We start from the raw sequence: 15,791 nt of genomic DNA, 5'->3' as shown, positions 1-15,791 counted from the left end.
CCAGAGACCTTCCAATATACTATAATAGGAGCTTTGATTCACATATACAGACAAAAAAATAAATTTAATAGTACAGTTCTATAGTAATGGTCAGAGCAACGAGAGAAATACTGGAAACATACAGAATAAGAAAATATGAAATATTTTGATCTTAAATTCGGAATGAGGGGATAAATGGGTAAAATTGGAAGGAGGTGGGACAGGGAAGGCAGACTTAAATGAGCAGCTAGGTGCCCAGACAGATGCAATGTCTGGGATAATCAGTACATATAACCCGAAATTTTTCATGTAGAGTGTCAGGGTAGCCAACTCTTGGTCTTAAAGATTACACATTGGTTGACTGTTTCAATAATCCTCTTCCACAGAAGGAACCAAGACTGCTCTCTTAATATAGGGAGGTGGTCAGTGGGAATTAGTCTAAAGGAAGGTAGATGGCGTTTTACAGTAGTCTCGGTCCACGAGAAACAGTTGCAGGGATTTCATTCTGTGGCGGGGTGCAATATGGGCCGAATACAGCACAGCGGGCTTTGAGGTAAGTGTTGTTTAAAGATGCATCGTAATTTTTTGGGTATTTGTAAACAGTTGAGGCACATATATGTGTCCGTCATTGAGTTACGAGTGGCTGTTTATTGTAATAATGGTTAGAAGAGTTTTTTTTTGTGCGTACTAAAAAAGGACAATTCAAGGTAACTTGCCTGAATCCCCAAACATTGCCTCCAAAAACGGGATATTCGGTGGTGCCGATGTGAAAAGGTGTGTTGCCGTGTTTGTCAGTGTAGCGCTTAGCCACTTGAATCTGAGTCCACGTTTTGAGATCTAGGAGGGAGAACCCACCATACAGCACACGCTCCAGCCATTCTTCCGCGTCACTATTCTGCCACGAAGTAACACCTTATATATCATATTGCCAACAATTAAATAAATGCAGAGATTAATACCACTATTTCCTTGCATGATTTGAATTCACACCTCTCAGATTAGTAGGCGAGGATGCCACCACTCTGCCAAATATAGATTAAAGCACGAGTAAATTAACCTGGACTCAGTTTTACCAACGATCTGTTTTCACTCGATAATAGTAGATTAACTTTACTTATAATTATATACACAGGGGTAACAATAAAAACAGCTACCCATGTGAATTGCGAAATAAAATCGCTTTCTCATTATAAAGGCACAGTGGTAGCGCCCTTGCCTACCACTCAGATTCTTGGCTGTGAGTGTTGTAAATGGTCGACCAGTGATGTTTTTTTGCATAAATAAATGAAAAAATTGTGGAATGAAGGGAAAATTAAAACTGAAGATTTTGTGTTTATGTTTTTTAAGTAGTGCCTGTGAAGCCGAGTTGAAACATCCCTCCCAGTTTCTGGTGGTCATCCTCATCTCCCTATCTCATATCAGATTCCATTTCGCTCTCTGTAAGGGAGGGATACGGTACCAAGAAGCTGTGTGTGTGTGTGTACATAGAAACAAGAAACTTAAGCAATGTTTTCACTAACCTCCAAATTTTTCATATGTTGATAAATTCCTTGAATATCAGGATCAGAACTTCCGTTAAAGTACAAGAAATTAGTTCCTACTAATTCATAAATACCCCAGGACCAGCCATCTCGGTTGAGGAGATCCTGGAAGGTGTTAATGGGCGGGTACTTGCTCTGGACGGAGAGGTGGGCGACGAGGGAGGAGCGGTAGGCTGCTGTGATGATCACGCAGGTCAGCAACCACCACCCCATCAGCACCTACAGTCGGCAAAGAGGACACAAGGAGTTACCACAAAATAAAAATAAAAATCATATGTTATTGCCCTGCTGCGACAACTCTCGACGAATATCGTATTAATTTTACCAAATGGAGCCGATTGTAAAGTGAATTGAAAGCGTTGGTCAGTAAAAGGGATAAGTTGCCATAGGGACGTTTACTTTGACGATTTAAAACAAACGAATTTATTTATATTATCATTATAAACGAAAGATAATGATCATCTCTGAGGAGAAACCTTCATTTGCTTTCTTCTTAAAATTTAGTAAATAAGTGAATGAGTAAATCAGATTAGTTTCAGAACCAATGCGTTTTGCTATGGTTGAAAATGTTAGGGAAAGACAAAAAGTTAAAATTTGAATATACGACGCAACAACATAAATAGCTCATCATGTGGTGCCGAAAAAGTTTGTACCTAAGCTTCTTGATATATTCATCAGATCTACGGTCTAAAAGTTATAGTTCTAAATTTTTTTTAAGCAAAAATGATAAGAATATCGTATATAACAATTGACCGTTAATATTCACAAAGATCAGTTAGGACATGGTTCTCACCCGTCCACTGGCTTTGGTGGGCAGTGTTGGGCTTGGCTCTGACAGTAATATTCCCCAAGTGTGGAAGAGTGGGGGCACCAGGCTGACATCACGTTCAGCTAACGCCCATGACCACGCCTTCTGCAGCAGCCACAGGATGAGGCCCAAAACAGGTGTACAGACAATGATCGTAATCCAGACTTCCTCTATAGAAGGAAGAAGAATGTTCTGTATAGTGACATCTGAGTGTGAAAAATATGCTTGTGTGTACACTGACGTTAATAATGTTTACGATTACATTCGCATTATCTTTTTGCACGAAGAAAGTTAGACATGTTTCACTTTGTTATGAAAGAGCATTTAGATGAAATTTTAGTTGATTCTGTTACGTGTGCCGGAACTCCCTCAAGTCATGCCATCGTGATTTCTTAGGTTTTCAACTAAAAAAAATGTATTCTGTGACAACAAAAAACAAGGGATTTGTGGAGAGAAGAATCTTTACGGGTAGAACTTTTATCGAAAATTAGTAAATTCTATAAACCAGTAAATTACAAATGTCTGTTTTACTATTTTTATCCCAGTGTATGACACATAATTTTCCCCCGTCCTTTGTGGATGATCCACCTTACTAGGAACCAATATTGGCAGTCGAGTTACATTTGGCTTCTAACGGTGGCTGGTTTTCAAAGCCTGAATACAACAGAGCTTATGGCTCTATTCCCTGTAACATTCATCACTTGTATATGTTCAAATATGTTTTGCATAATATACATCTTCACGAGTACAAAGAAATTCATGTTCCGTTCAGCAGTCAAATGAATACTTTCCTCGGTTCATATGTATACACAACTCGATGTTACCTTCACAAGTCACACAACTTTTTATATCAGTCAGGGTGATACACACAGCTCATTATAAAGCACGTCAGTAAAATAAAATTAAGGCAGACCAACGATGGGAGATATATATCTTTACCTTTAAAAGGTCTGGTGAGCGCCAGGTGTCGCGGTAGAGATGAAGGTTTTAGAGACAAAATAATATAAGGATCGTAATTATAGATCCTTGAGTGGTCCATGACGCGGCTCCTTGACTCTGTGAGTGTAAGGTCGAGGGAGAAGTCCGCCTGCTGGTGCTGGAGGGTGCCAACGATCCCTGTCCAGTTGCCATCGGCTGCTGGAGTCCCCCACTTCTCATCCAGGGGCTCACGCAAGACGTATCTAGAAAAAATAAAATAAAATATATTTCAATATAAATAGTAGTACAGTACTCCAACTTACAGAACTATAAGAATAAAAATGATCTTACTATCACAATTATGAATGAGGCCTAATCCACCGTAAAAATATTCACCACCATCATTATTATTACCATTTTAAGACCATTTTGCACGTTTGGCGTCTTGCAACTCTTCTCGTCTGGTTTTATGTCAGGTCATTCCTCACAACCTATCCCCATTATGTTTGTCGTAACATCTCTTACCGTCCATATTCTAACTCATATATGTATTGACTCGGTTGGTTTCACCCATGATATTCACATGGGTTCTAGGACAACTGCCCCTTGGACAATTACCCCCCGAACAATTGCCCCACGAAAACTGCCCCCCCCCCCCTGGACAACTGCTCCCGTGGGACAATTGCCCCCCATTGCCCGAGCAAGTCTTATGTACAGCTGACCAAAGAATGTGAGAAACGTCGGCATAACAACCGCAAAGCCCAAGTTACAGTGTGTGGAAATGAAGTAGATGGCCATGTATATGACCATCAACCAGGTGGTTGCAGGAGATCCAGCACCACCTAAGAGGAAGAGTTATCCTGATTCAACAGCCAGAATAGCAGCCAACATACATGACTTAGAGGACCGTCAGGTGTTGTTCAGAGGTATGGGCCACAACTTGTAGTTTTTGTGTGATGTATGTCAGTCAATTTTTAAATATTAAATATAACTGATCCACCATTTTTTTCACTTAACCACAATTATTATCAATGTTTTTTTCTAATTACAGATTTGTAGTGTTATTTTTTTATGAGTTGTTCATTTTGTGTATATAATTATTACTACAAATAAAACATAAAAATAAAGCATAAATTCTTAGTGTTATTTTCTCCTCTATTCAGTTAGTTCCATGTTTTGTGCCAGTTATTCACTGGCAATGGGGGGACAATTGTCCCGTGGGGGAGGGCAGTTGTCCAGGGGGCAGCTGTCAGGCGGAAATTGTCCGGGGGGGCAATCGTCCAGGGGGCAGTTGTCCTGATACCATTCACATGCCCTCACCACCTCAAACTGTCTCGATGCAAAATCTCACCACAACTGTCACTACTTTGCCGCCCTCTTATCTCTCGGAGTCATATTATATATCCATCTCACCATTTTAATTTCAGTTCGATAAAGTCTACGTATGTCGTCCTCTAAAACTGTCCATTTCTACTGTCATACAACATCACTCATCTCATGGCGGTTGCATACACCTTTCCTTTCATGTCAATAAAGGCAACCTAACGCATTATTCATAAAGACTAACTACACACAGAGAACAATGTATTTGAGGCCACTCATGTGTGTCGGTCTAGGTATCCATTTTACTCAATGCTATCGACACCTTGTTTTATGTGTGACTGTTTAGGGAAAATCACAACCTACGAGAAGTTAAGATTATTGGCGAAGGTGTGGAGCATGCGGGTGTTGAGGGAGTCTCGAGGAGCCACCGGGGTGCCCGGCTCTTTGAACTCTTCGAAATCAATGAAAGGAAGGTAACGCAGTCCCACCAGCTGGAATGTGTGCCCCAGGAAGTTTTCCAGTTGTTCTGAAAATACACTATATATGTGAACGTCTGTGTGACTTTATTTAGTTACACACACACACACACACACACATATGGAGAGATATCCTACACAGGCCACAGGCCTAGTAGGTGGCCATTAGGTGTACTATATATATATATATATATATATATATATATATATATATATATATATATATATATATATATATATATATATATATATATATATATATATATATATATATATATATAATTTTTTTTTTTTTCATCATCAAGACCTGCTCAATAATCAACTCTAAAGACAGGTCTGCCCAGCAGCCAGGAAATATGATTGCTGTCTCCAGTAGGCTAAATTCTTCCAAAACCAACTACAGAATTAAAAATGCGTAATTGCTTACTTAGACACATTATTATTTTTAACGAATTAAAAACTACTGTAAATACAAAGGGTCGATCTATAATTATTCTGAAATGTACTGATGACGATAACCTAAGACGATTAACTTCCTTACGGCAGACACCCAACTCTTCAAAGGTAGCTAAACAGTAACCAATTCTGAACTCTTACAAGCATTACAATATATTAATGCCGCACGTGCAACATTTATTTTTCAATCTACAAATACGTGATACAACTAAAGATTTACAGATAACTTTCTTTTCACATTTACATCTGTTAACGTCGCTGGCGGCATTGTAGCCAAGTTAGACTCGTGTCTGTAACCAGGCTACTAGGTCAAACTGTGGGTAGATGTACATAACTTTCTTCATTTATTTTTAGTGATATGCATGCACACACCATCCTACTTATTTATTGTGAAAAATTAAAAAAAATACTTGTCCTAAGGGAAACACATAAAAGGAATATACATTTCTTTGAACACGAGTTTGTTGCTTTGTGGGGGAGCAGGAGGGCGGCCGTCTTCCGGGTGGTATAGGGAGTGAACAGAGATGGCGACGCAGTTGCTATGGTAAACAGGAAGTACAGCTGCACAATGTATGCAAATGGCGACTGTGTTAAACTTATTTATTGGTATTATTTTATTTATTCCTCACATTTAGTGGTACTGTATATATATTTTTGAGAAAATTATAGATATAGGAGGAAAATACTCACAAAATCTTTTTTGCTATATACTCCCTGGGCGAGTAGTGGGGGTTGCTCGGCGTGCCTCTAATATGCTGTAATACATGGCAATACAAATTAATACAAATTACCGCACCCTTATCCACTACCTCCTAAGATGTCCCCACACACAACGTTTCCTTGAGGCCTGCTGGACCACCACTCCACGACCCCCTGACGGAGACACGATGATCCTCCCCATACTGGCCAGATATTATGTAAATAACATTGATGATGTATTGAAGGAATATCCTTCCTTCCTTCCTTAGGCTTTCGTAAGCCCCTTTATAATACTTATATATACTTGTGACACTTGCCAGATACTTCTGGTGTTATTGTACCTAGTGAAGGCACTAGGATCCCGCTTCCTCTATCAAGGATTAAAATATTGAAATTGAAATTGAATAAAAATTATTAACAATATTAAATAATAATAATTATAATAATAATAATAATAATAATAATAATAATAATAATAATAATAATAATAATAATAATAATAATAATAATAATAATAATAATAATAATAATAATAATAATAATAATAATGGTTCACATATGAGATCATGCTCACACAACTAATTTCATATTGCTGAATTCGAATCTGATATTTGTTTTGTTCTATCAGACCAGGTTTTATAAAAAAATCAATAGATACAAATATTTAATATTCCATCACGTGTCGTGCAAAAGATGAGATTATCTCATGTGACTGTGCTTTCATGACTAATTTCATATTAATGAATATTAATTGGATGTTTCATTCTACCATCAGACCTACTTTCTTAAAGAATAAAAAAAATAGTAAATATAGTAACATTATCGCGTCATGCAAGATACAATTTTAAACCTATCACAGATAAGCTCATAAAAAATTGTACCAAAAAACATTAGTTCAAATCCTTTATGATGACAAAATATGAAGTTCTAAAAGTGCTTCTGAACTTTACTCTTTCTCTTGTACAGCTTGCTCTCTTCTCGTTGCAGTGTCCAGCAATAGTCGCCCATCATGTTAGGACTGAATTGTCCCTGATATCTGCTCTCCATTATGGCGATATCTTGATGAAATCTTTCGCCGTGTTCATCACTAACGTCTCCAAGGTTACCTGGGAAAAATTCAATATGAGAGTGGAAAAAATGCAATTTCAAGGACATCCTTGCTCCCAATGCATGATAATTCTGAAGCATGGTTGTTACGATTTCTTTGTAGTTGTCAGCACGATAGTTTCCAAGAAAATTCTTTGACACATTGACAAATGATTCCCATGCTTTTTTCTCCAGTGGGTTCAATGTTTTGGTGAATTCGCTATCATTAACTAGTATACGAATTTGTGGTCCATTCAAGACACCTGCTTTCAACTTGGCTTCGGAAACCACACCACCTAGTTTCTGAGATAAGTATAGAGTCCCAGCACCGAATTGATCCATAGCTTTGATGAAATTTTTAGCCAAACCGAGCTTTAGATGCAGTGGAGGCAAAAATTTCTTTTCTGGATCTACAAGCGGATTGTGAGCACAGTTAAACCTTCCAGGCGCATCTCTTGGTCTTGTCGGCCAATCCTTTCTCACATAGTGCTCTGCATCAGCTCTGCTGTTCCACAAGCACAAAAAGCACATGTGCTTTGTGTAGCCACTCTGAAGGCCCAGTCGTAAACTGATGACTTTGAGATCGCCACATATCTTCCACTGGTGTTTCTCATACTCTATAGCGGCCAACAGAATTTTCATTGTTTCATAGCTCTCAGTCATTTTTGTGCTATTGGGACAGATGGAAGCCGATTGCCATTGTGTAAAAGAACAGCTTTCAGAGAGTCTTTACCTGAGTCTATAAACAGCCTCCAATCCTCTGTCTTGTATGTTTCAGACTTGCAGAGTTGTTGCATGAGAGATACTGCGTCCTCGCAATAACAAAGGTTGTTTGCCATCTTGAAAAATGCAGACAGCTGTCTATGTCGGTAACGCGCTGTAGTGATATGCACTCCATCTTCTAGCAGGTTACGTTGCTTTAGTCTGGATCCCAAAACTTCAGCCTTTTCTTTTGACAAGATTAGGTCCCTGATGAGATCATGAAGCGCTTCTTGAGTAAATAGTTTAGGCCTGGTATTTTCAGAGTCATCCTGGTAGTCGTTTTCCATTGAGGTAGAGGTAGAATCGGAATCACTCAATTCTTGTTCAGTCGGTGGATTTGGGACTGGAAGTTCAGCACTGTGCGGTACTGGTCGGATTGCAGAAGCAATATTGGGGTACTGTACCTTGCCTCGTGTCTTGATTTTTATTCCCTTAATATTTGTGAGACAGAAGTAGCAGTCACTACTGTGGTCTTTAGGTTCACGCCATATCATTGGTACAGCAAACGGCATTCCTGAACTTCGTTTACCACACATCCACTCGCTCAGGTGGTTAACACAAGACTTACAGGCTACATGAGGTGCCCATTTCTTGTCTTGGTCACCCAAATGACATTTGAAGTAACTTTTGTAGTTCAGTCGAACAGCTTTTGTGATTGGTTTCTTGAGGCTACCAGGAGTGAAGGCACCACATATGTAGCAAAAACTGTCAGCACCGTTCACACACTTGCGACGTTCCATGTTTTGTTAATTTCAGAGTAATTACAAATCATGCAGGTGTAGATATGCAATATCATGAATCAGCAAACTGAAACAAACAAAAAAGCACAAATCAGGACAAAATAATTCCATAAGTGGAGCCAATGAGCATATAAATTACTGTATGAATAACATGGTACACTAAATATATAGATATGCTGGTTCTGGAAAACTGAGCCTGATACAGCCATACGAATGTCATAATTGAGTTCAGCACACACAATTACACTAGAATCAGACTGTTTTGATCCAGAACCATGAGAATTTTTTTTTATTTTGACCAGTGTAATGATAATAATGAACTATAAAAAAAAAAAAATATATATATATCATTTGTGAGAAGCGATATATGCATGTTGTGTTGTCAAACTAAGAGAAACAGTTGAGACCCTTCAATTGTGTGTAAATGAGGCAGAAAGTCGATCTGCAAACTGGGACTTGGTCACATTTTTTGTGATGTGATATGGCAGCAGAGTCTACCATTAGACAATACATTATACTTCCAATGTCTATTATGTCCAAATATTATATACATAAGCTTCATTGAGTCCTTCTGTTTTTGTAACATGTCTTCAATTCTGTTCATGGACTCAACTAAGCAAACAACATCGACTGGTCGTTAGTCATCACCTCAACAAATAAGATAGCAACCTCCTTTAGATGAGTATCACTGCCATCTGTTTCCATTCATGTCCATTCTCTTCCCTCTTCTGTAATACCATCATCAGGTTATTCATTTTAGTTCATAACATTGATATCTGTCTCTAGTGGTAGTGGAATATCATCGGTGTTTTAGACAAGCGTGGCATTTAGGGCTGCGTCCACAACCAGGTGAGCACGAACAGCCCGAGAGATTGCTTTACTAATAAGATTGTGATCAACTGTATTGTTTGCATGAGCTATTTCAAGTAGCTCCTCAGAGCCGGTCATCAAATGACCATTGCAACCAAGAAAGGTTATTTCCGTGTGCAAGCCATCAAGTCGTGACACAGCCTATACAGCTCATTCGCCTTGGGCTCCAGTGATACAATCAAGGTGGCTTCCATCATAGATGCTTTTCAAGTATCAAGATTGGTGTAACACCCATTCGATGGGCTTGGACACACACAAATGTATTTGCTGATCTTTACGGATCTGCTGTTAAGCAACGAAAATGCTACCCAAACAAACCTGAGGTTTCATGTATGAATATTGTTCAAAATTACCAAATTCCACCAGTTGGATTTTGGTGAATTTTAATATGGCGTTGTTGAGATGTTGCAACAACTAAAAACACCAGAATAATTATTATTGCAATTTGATTGAGGTTTCGCCATAGACTGACTGGACTAATTAATCTTTTTTTTTTTTTCTTTATATTGGGCACCCCCCTACATCCTTGTGTAAGGTGAAGCGCAGAAGCGTTTACAGTGCCCAACATGGAAGCATGCTAAGTTCATGCTTGCCTTTATGTCTCATGAGTTAAGGGCGAAGATGCCTGAAGAGTCAGTGGTTTATGTCATCAAGTTATTGGAAGCTCCAACAACTTGTCCCTGAATACGAATTCGCAACTTTCGACTTACAACAGGTACCTACTTTACTGCTAGGTGAACAGGGACTAATGGGGGCTAGGAAGTAAGTCCAAACAACTTCCACCGGCCTGGGAATCGAACCCGTGACATCTCGCTTGCGAGGCAAGAACGGTACCGCTTCTACCACCGGTCCCCCGACTAATTAATCATGATATGATTTATGATTAAAGCAGTGAGAATGATTTCTTATCATGTGGTATAATAAAGAGATCTCGTAAACTTCTTTCTTAACGCATTTAATTATTTACAGCAACTCATCCACTGAAGTGAATTAGTGTAAGGTTCACAAAACTTAGTAATTTATATTGTTCTTACTCTTGGGTGAGGTCTTATATTTCATCCAGTAATTTTACTTTAAATCAAATATAAGTTATAATACTGAGGAGTTACGGGAACCTCGCTTCATCTCCAAATATGTGAAATTCCTACACATCAACTCATTTCCTTTGGTGGACGACATTTCTTGTGGGTAATACAACGTAGTATATTATAGTCTGTTTTTCGTTAAGGTTTTTTATGTAGTCTTGTTATTTTTATGTATTTTAGCTCCACGTGATATACAGGATATATCATATTTGTTACACATTGCTTCAGACAATCAAAAATGCCAACCCTACCAAATGAAAACGACCTCAGTCCCAATGATCATTTCGAAGGCCATCAGACCTCTACAGTAGGCCTACGTTGACTATACAGTACGGAAAAGAAAAAATCCTATCGGTGAAAAATTGGCATCAATTTGTAGTCGACGCACCTGGGAAGAGGTTGATACGGTGCTGGAGGCCTGAGGTCACGTTCCCCTGATACAGGAGTTGGACCTGAGCCTCACCCTTCTTACAGTACAGACACCGCCTGTACACCCACACCTGCTCACCCTCACTTGCTGTACACGGAAGATAAAGTATGACGTAAGAAAAATCTTGAAGATTCTGGTTACGCAATAATAATTTTCAAGCATTACAAAGAAATTTATTATGTAATTATTGAGGAATATTTCTGAATATCACGACAAGATCACCTTCAATGACTCATTGGAAATTTTAATATCAATGCGAATACACATTGTGCTTTCAAACAATATGTCCCTCTCAACACTTTTACCTCTGATTTTGCTCCTTTCCCTAGATCTCATGTTGAGCGATGGTCTCTGGCCTCTGTGGAGGGGGAGGTCATGGAGGGCGAGGTAAAGGGTGTGAATAGTGTTGCGAAGACTGTGGTGAAGGAGGACGGTCTCCACTCCCTCCCTCTCACCCACCACCACCACAGGAATCTCTGGTCGTCGCCACACTTCACACCACTCCAGGAACCTGCGTCAAAGTAACTTGAATTTACGGAATATGATTTATACTCACACAAGAGTTAGCTCTGCTCTACTGCTTTTCTTACGATTTGGCCAAATTATCAATATACATAAATAAAATTAAAGGGTAGGACTAACTGTCAAACGAGAGTTGTAACAATGTATTTACATGAAGAAGAGGCTGCTGTTGTTGTCCAAGTATATGATGAGGGCGCGGCACGTGAGTGTAGCGTCCCCCCACAGCCCCTGCAGGAGCTGGTTCCTTGCAAGCCGGTCGCTGACGGTTTGATCACCGTTTAGTTGGTCACGTTTTGACTCGTTCCCGCGTGCCTCCTCCTGTGAAAACAACCGCCACGCCTCGACTATCGTCACACTCGTTCTCATTCTCATTAACTGTCTGAAAAAAAACCATATAGAGCATCTTATTATTTAAGAAATATTTAGAACTATGTACACAGGGGCACTGATCACCACTGTCCAACACACCAGACACCACTGGGTGGACATCTCAGCACAGTGTTTTCCAAACTTAAAATAGCGGCGCCCCCTAACTTAGCAAAGTTTCTGTTATTTCCTCTCCCCATTGATATTAAAACAATTTTCGTAACTGATGAGAGAAAAAATCTTCACCTCTGATTAAAATATTTTTAAACATTACCAAAACCATAAATTGTTAAAAGTTTTTAATCTTAAAAACTTATTTGTGTCTCAATAACTTACTTTTATTAGTGTAATGTGTGAGCTTGCTTTTTTGCGCAAAGTATTTGAAATGCAGTCAGTGATGAAATAGTGACTCTTAGCTCTTCTATTATCATCTGAGAACAGTACTTTGTCTTCATGACACCAACAGCAGAACAACTATATTTTTGTTTTTCAAAAGTAGAATGTCACAAAAGGTAAAAAAACCTTGTGACCTTGTCTGCCAAGGTGGGATACTCCCAAGACCTGGGCAGAATTTTGAATTAATTATCCTGTTATATAAATTATCACTTGATAACTCTATACGATGATCTTTTTCAAGGTTGTCAACCAAAGACAATTTTGGGAGACAGAAGACGGAATTTTTATCTATTCAAATTTTGAGACATCTTAGTCCTTAAAATGAAAAATTATTTTGCTAATCCTTCAACATAAACAACTATGAAAAGAAAAATTTGATGCACGGAACTTGTGAAAACTTTAATTTCTAAATTTCTTTTCCGTAATTGAAATTTTCCTGTAAACGCATTCACTTTCCTGTTCTGTGTCAGAATAGTGGTTTGAGGTCTTTCATTGATCTATTTAAATAATTCAGAGTTCTTCATAAACATCTGCCAACCTGTTTTTGGACACCCCGACCAAAAATCTAAAGATGGGGGCGGGGGGCGTCCCAAAGCTAGGAAAACACTGCCTTAGTGAGAAGAGCGCAAGATTAAAACAAATAAATAGTCTTCATCTCAGAACTCATCCTTTGATCTCCTTTATCACTAGCCAAACGGTGGCTTATAGTTATCTTCCTCAGAGTGATTCTCATATGCATTTTGGGCAACCAAGACACATAATGTTTTGAAAAACAGTAGGAATTCTAGTGAAAATCTTGCCATTAAATTTGAGAACATCTTCATTAATGGTCTCATATTTTTCTTCCATTAACCACATATTTAAATATCACTAAAGTTAAAGAATATATATATATATATATATATGTGTGTGTGTGTATGTGTGTATATATAATTTTTTTCGGGGATTAGCCCACCGAGACACAGATCACCGACCCACATCGGGGCCTGGAAGACGAAAATGTAAAAACAGTTTATGATATACAGCTATAAACTCTGCACTCACCTGATCGTCGTGGAGAACGTTGGGTTTTGTGTTGTGTCAACCAGCACCAAGTGACATCCTGTCAGGTGCAGTTCCACTACCTGGCCCACCACCTCGCCCACCTGGTACGCGAAGCCGCCCTTCACTATGCCCATCATTACGCCCACATGATCCACAGGGCTACCGACACACTTCTTCACCAACACAAACGCAATAAGTACGAACATACGTGATGTCATCATATTGACTGTAAATATGGTTAGTGGTCTTGTTGATACTCGCCTTTCAGCGGGAAGATGAATACATTTTACGAAGAGCAAATATCTTGAAAAATAGGGTTCAGTACTTTGTAGGACAAGGAATTCTATCCATCTAGAGAACCGTAACCAATTTATGGGGTCCAAAATTTAGTGAAGTAAAGTTCTTGAATTCCTATCAATTCCGGTGACAACTGAAGATGCATATAGTAATAGGAAGATAGCTATTGATGATAATAAGGCGGTGATTGACATTCACAATACAAAGGATAAGAGTTATACTTCCAAGTCAAAGGTTGATGGAACGCTGATGAAGCGGTGGCACCGTTCAAAATCCTAGTTCTAAATGGCCTGCCACTACGAGGTTTGGTGTTGACGTTGCCCTCTCGTTTCCACCGTCTTATCCACCTACATACAGTTGACACGCTTTTGCCAGTCTCTCTCGCAATGTTACGACAAGATATCCCGTCCACCCACATAGACACTAACTTGGCACGTTCACTCAAATCAGTCGGCTTGTTAGGGCGTCGATATTTCATAATTTTACTCTGCATAGAAGAGAATATTGCTCAGAAAAGAAAATTTTGATACTTCAATGACACGATAAAGGTACAGTATATAAGCAGTGAGTCCGGTGCCTATGCACGACTTCGTATGTGAAAATCTAAATTCCTTGCTTTATATAAGTATATAATTGACAATTCATATAGTAAATTAATTTACCATAAAAAAGAGGTAAAGTATAACAAAGTAAATCCAGCAGTAATTACGTATTCAAACTATAATCATGAAACTTCGAGACCCTGATACTCCCACTAGCAAGTTAACTTCCGGTCTCTAGCTATCACTACTGCCTACTGTGAACGTCAATTGGTAAGATAAGGTGGCGAGTGACTCACCGTACGAGTCAGAGTGAAGTGTAGGTGGCGAGAAACACTTGGTGACAGGGCGCGGTGGACGAGGACAATGAGAGGGAGCCTCGGTGTTGCCCCTTTTATCGCTCGCTCACGCGCCGTTGAATGTCACGAGTCACGTTACAGTCTTAAGCCGTGATCTTGGAGGTCATCAGAAGGTAATGTTTCAATATATAATACTCTGCAAGATCATTGCCACCATATCAATTGTTATTTGTCCTGCACTCATGTTGTGAATAAACATTTACTGAAACGAGCCCGATGTATTCTGGATATTTAAAGTTTGCTCAGTAAGAATGAATTACCATAGTCTGAACACACGCACACACACACACACATACACACACACACACACACACACACACACACACACACACACACTACTTTGTTGTCACTCAGAATCGAGCATGACGATCATCCAGCTATGATACTATAATATGAGTTATTAGGGATGTCACCTAGGTTAGTGAGTTTTGAGGTGACTAAAGAGACCGATACGGGACCCGCAGCGTCATTCACATTTGTTGCACATGTGGAGGGCTCCATCTACTGAGGGAGGGGCTGTAGCAGCGTCTTTCTGGCGTTGGCGCTTGTCTGCCTAGATTTGTAGTCGGGCTAACTCGAAAGTATTGACATCTTCTCGTGTGGTGCTCCTTCAAGCGTAACGATGTGCAGTAATCGACTCCCATGTGAAGGGGTCGATTTGGACCTTTTCAGGTTTGTCTTAACACTATCCTTATACCTTTTCAATTGCCCGCCTGCATTACGTTTGCTATAAGTTAGGTGACTGTAAAGTAGCGGCTTTGGCAGTCTATTGTCGTCCATGCGGGTAACATGGCCAGTCCAACATAGTTGTTCATGGATAATGGCAGCCTCGACGCCCCTGCAGTTGGTGTCAGCAAGAATACTGGCATTTGTTCTCTTGTCTTCCCAGCGAACTCGGAGGATGGAACGTAGACTACGTTGGTGAAAGTTTTCAAGCGCCTTGAGGTGCCTCCTGTATGTGACCCATATCTCACTGTCATAGAGCAGGGTGGGGAGGACCACTGCTCGATATACGTGCAATTTTGTAGATTATTTCTGCTCCCTACAGCTGAAGACATGATTTCGGAGTCTGCCAAAGGCTTGAGATGCACATCT

The 15,791-nt window shown here is 39.4% G+C and overlaps 1 protein-coding gene across 1 annotated transcript; it reads right to left on the bottom strand.

Moving 5' to 3' along the window:
- Positions 1-315: 315 nt before the first annotated feature.
- On the bottom strand, positions 316-14,692 carry LOC121873772. Its single transcript, XM_042377473.1, has 10 exons — positions 14,637-14,692; positions 13,502-13,727; positions 11,847-12,074; positions 11,479-11,684; positions 11,132-11,260; positions 4,933-5,095; positions 3,268-3,509; positions 2,314-2,498; positions 1,500-1,739; positions 316-874 (listed from the first exon to the last, which is right to left on the bottom strand). The coding sequence occupies exons 2-10, from the start codon at positions 13,720-13,722 to the stop codon at positions 605-607; spliced, it is 1,884 nt and encodes a 627-aa protein (XP_042233407.1). The 5' UTR covers positions 13,723-13,727; positions 14,637-14,692; the 3' UTR covers positions 316-604.
- Positions 14,693-15,791: the final 1,099 nt, after the last annotated feature.

This window comes from Homarus americanus, unplaced genomic scaffold (genome assembly GCF_018991925.1).
Source record: "Homarus americanus isolate GMGI-L3 unplaced genomic scaffold, GMGI_Hamer_2.0 scaffold25827, whole genome shotgun sequence".
In the NCBI taxonomy this organism is placed as follows: domain Eukaryota; kingdom Metazoa; phylum Arthropoda; class Malacostraca; order Decapoda; family Nephropidae; genus Homarus; species Homarus americanus.
The sequence above is the reverse complement of the archived record's forward strand: the minus strand, read 5'-3'. Positions and strand labels throughout refer to the sequence as shown.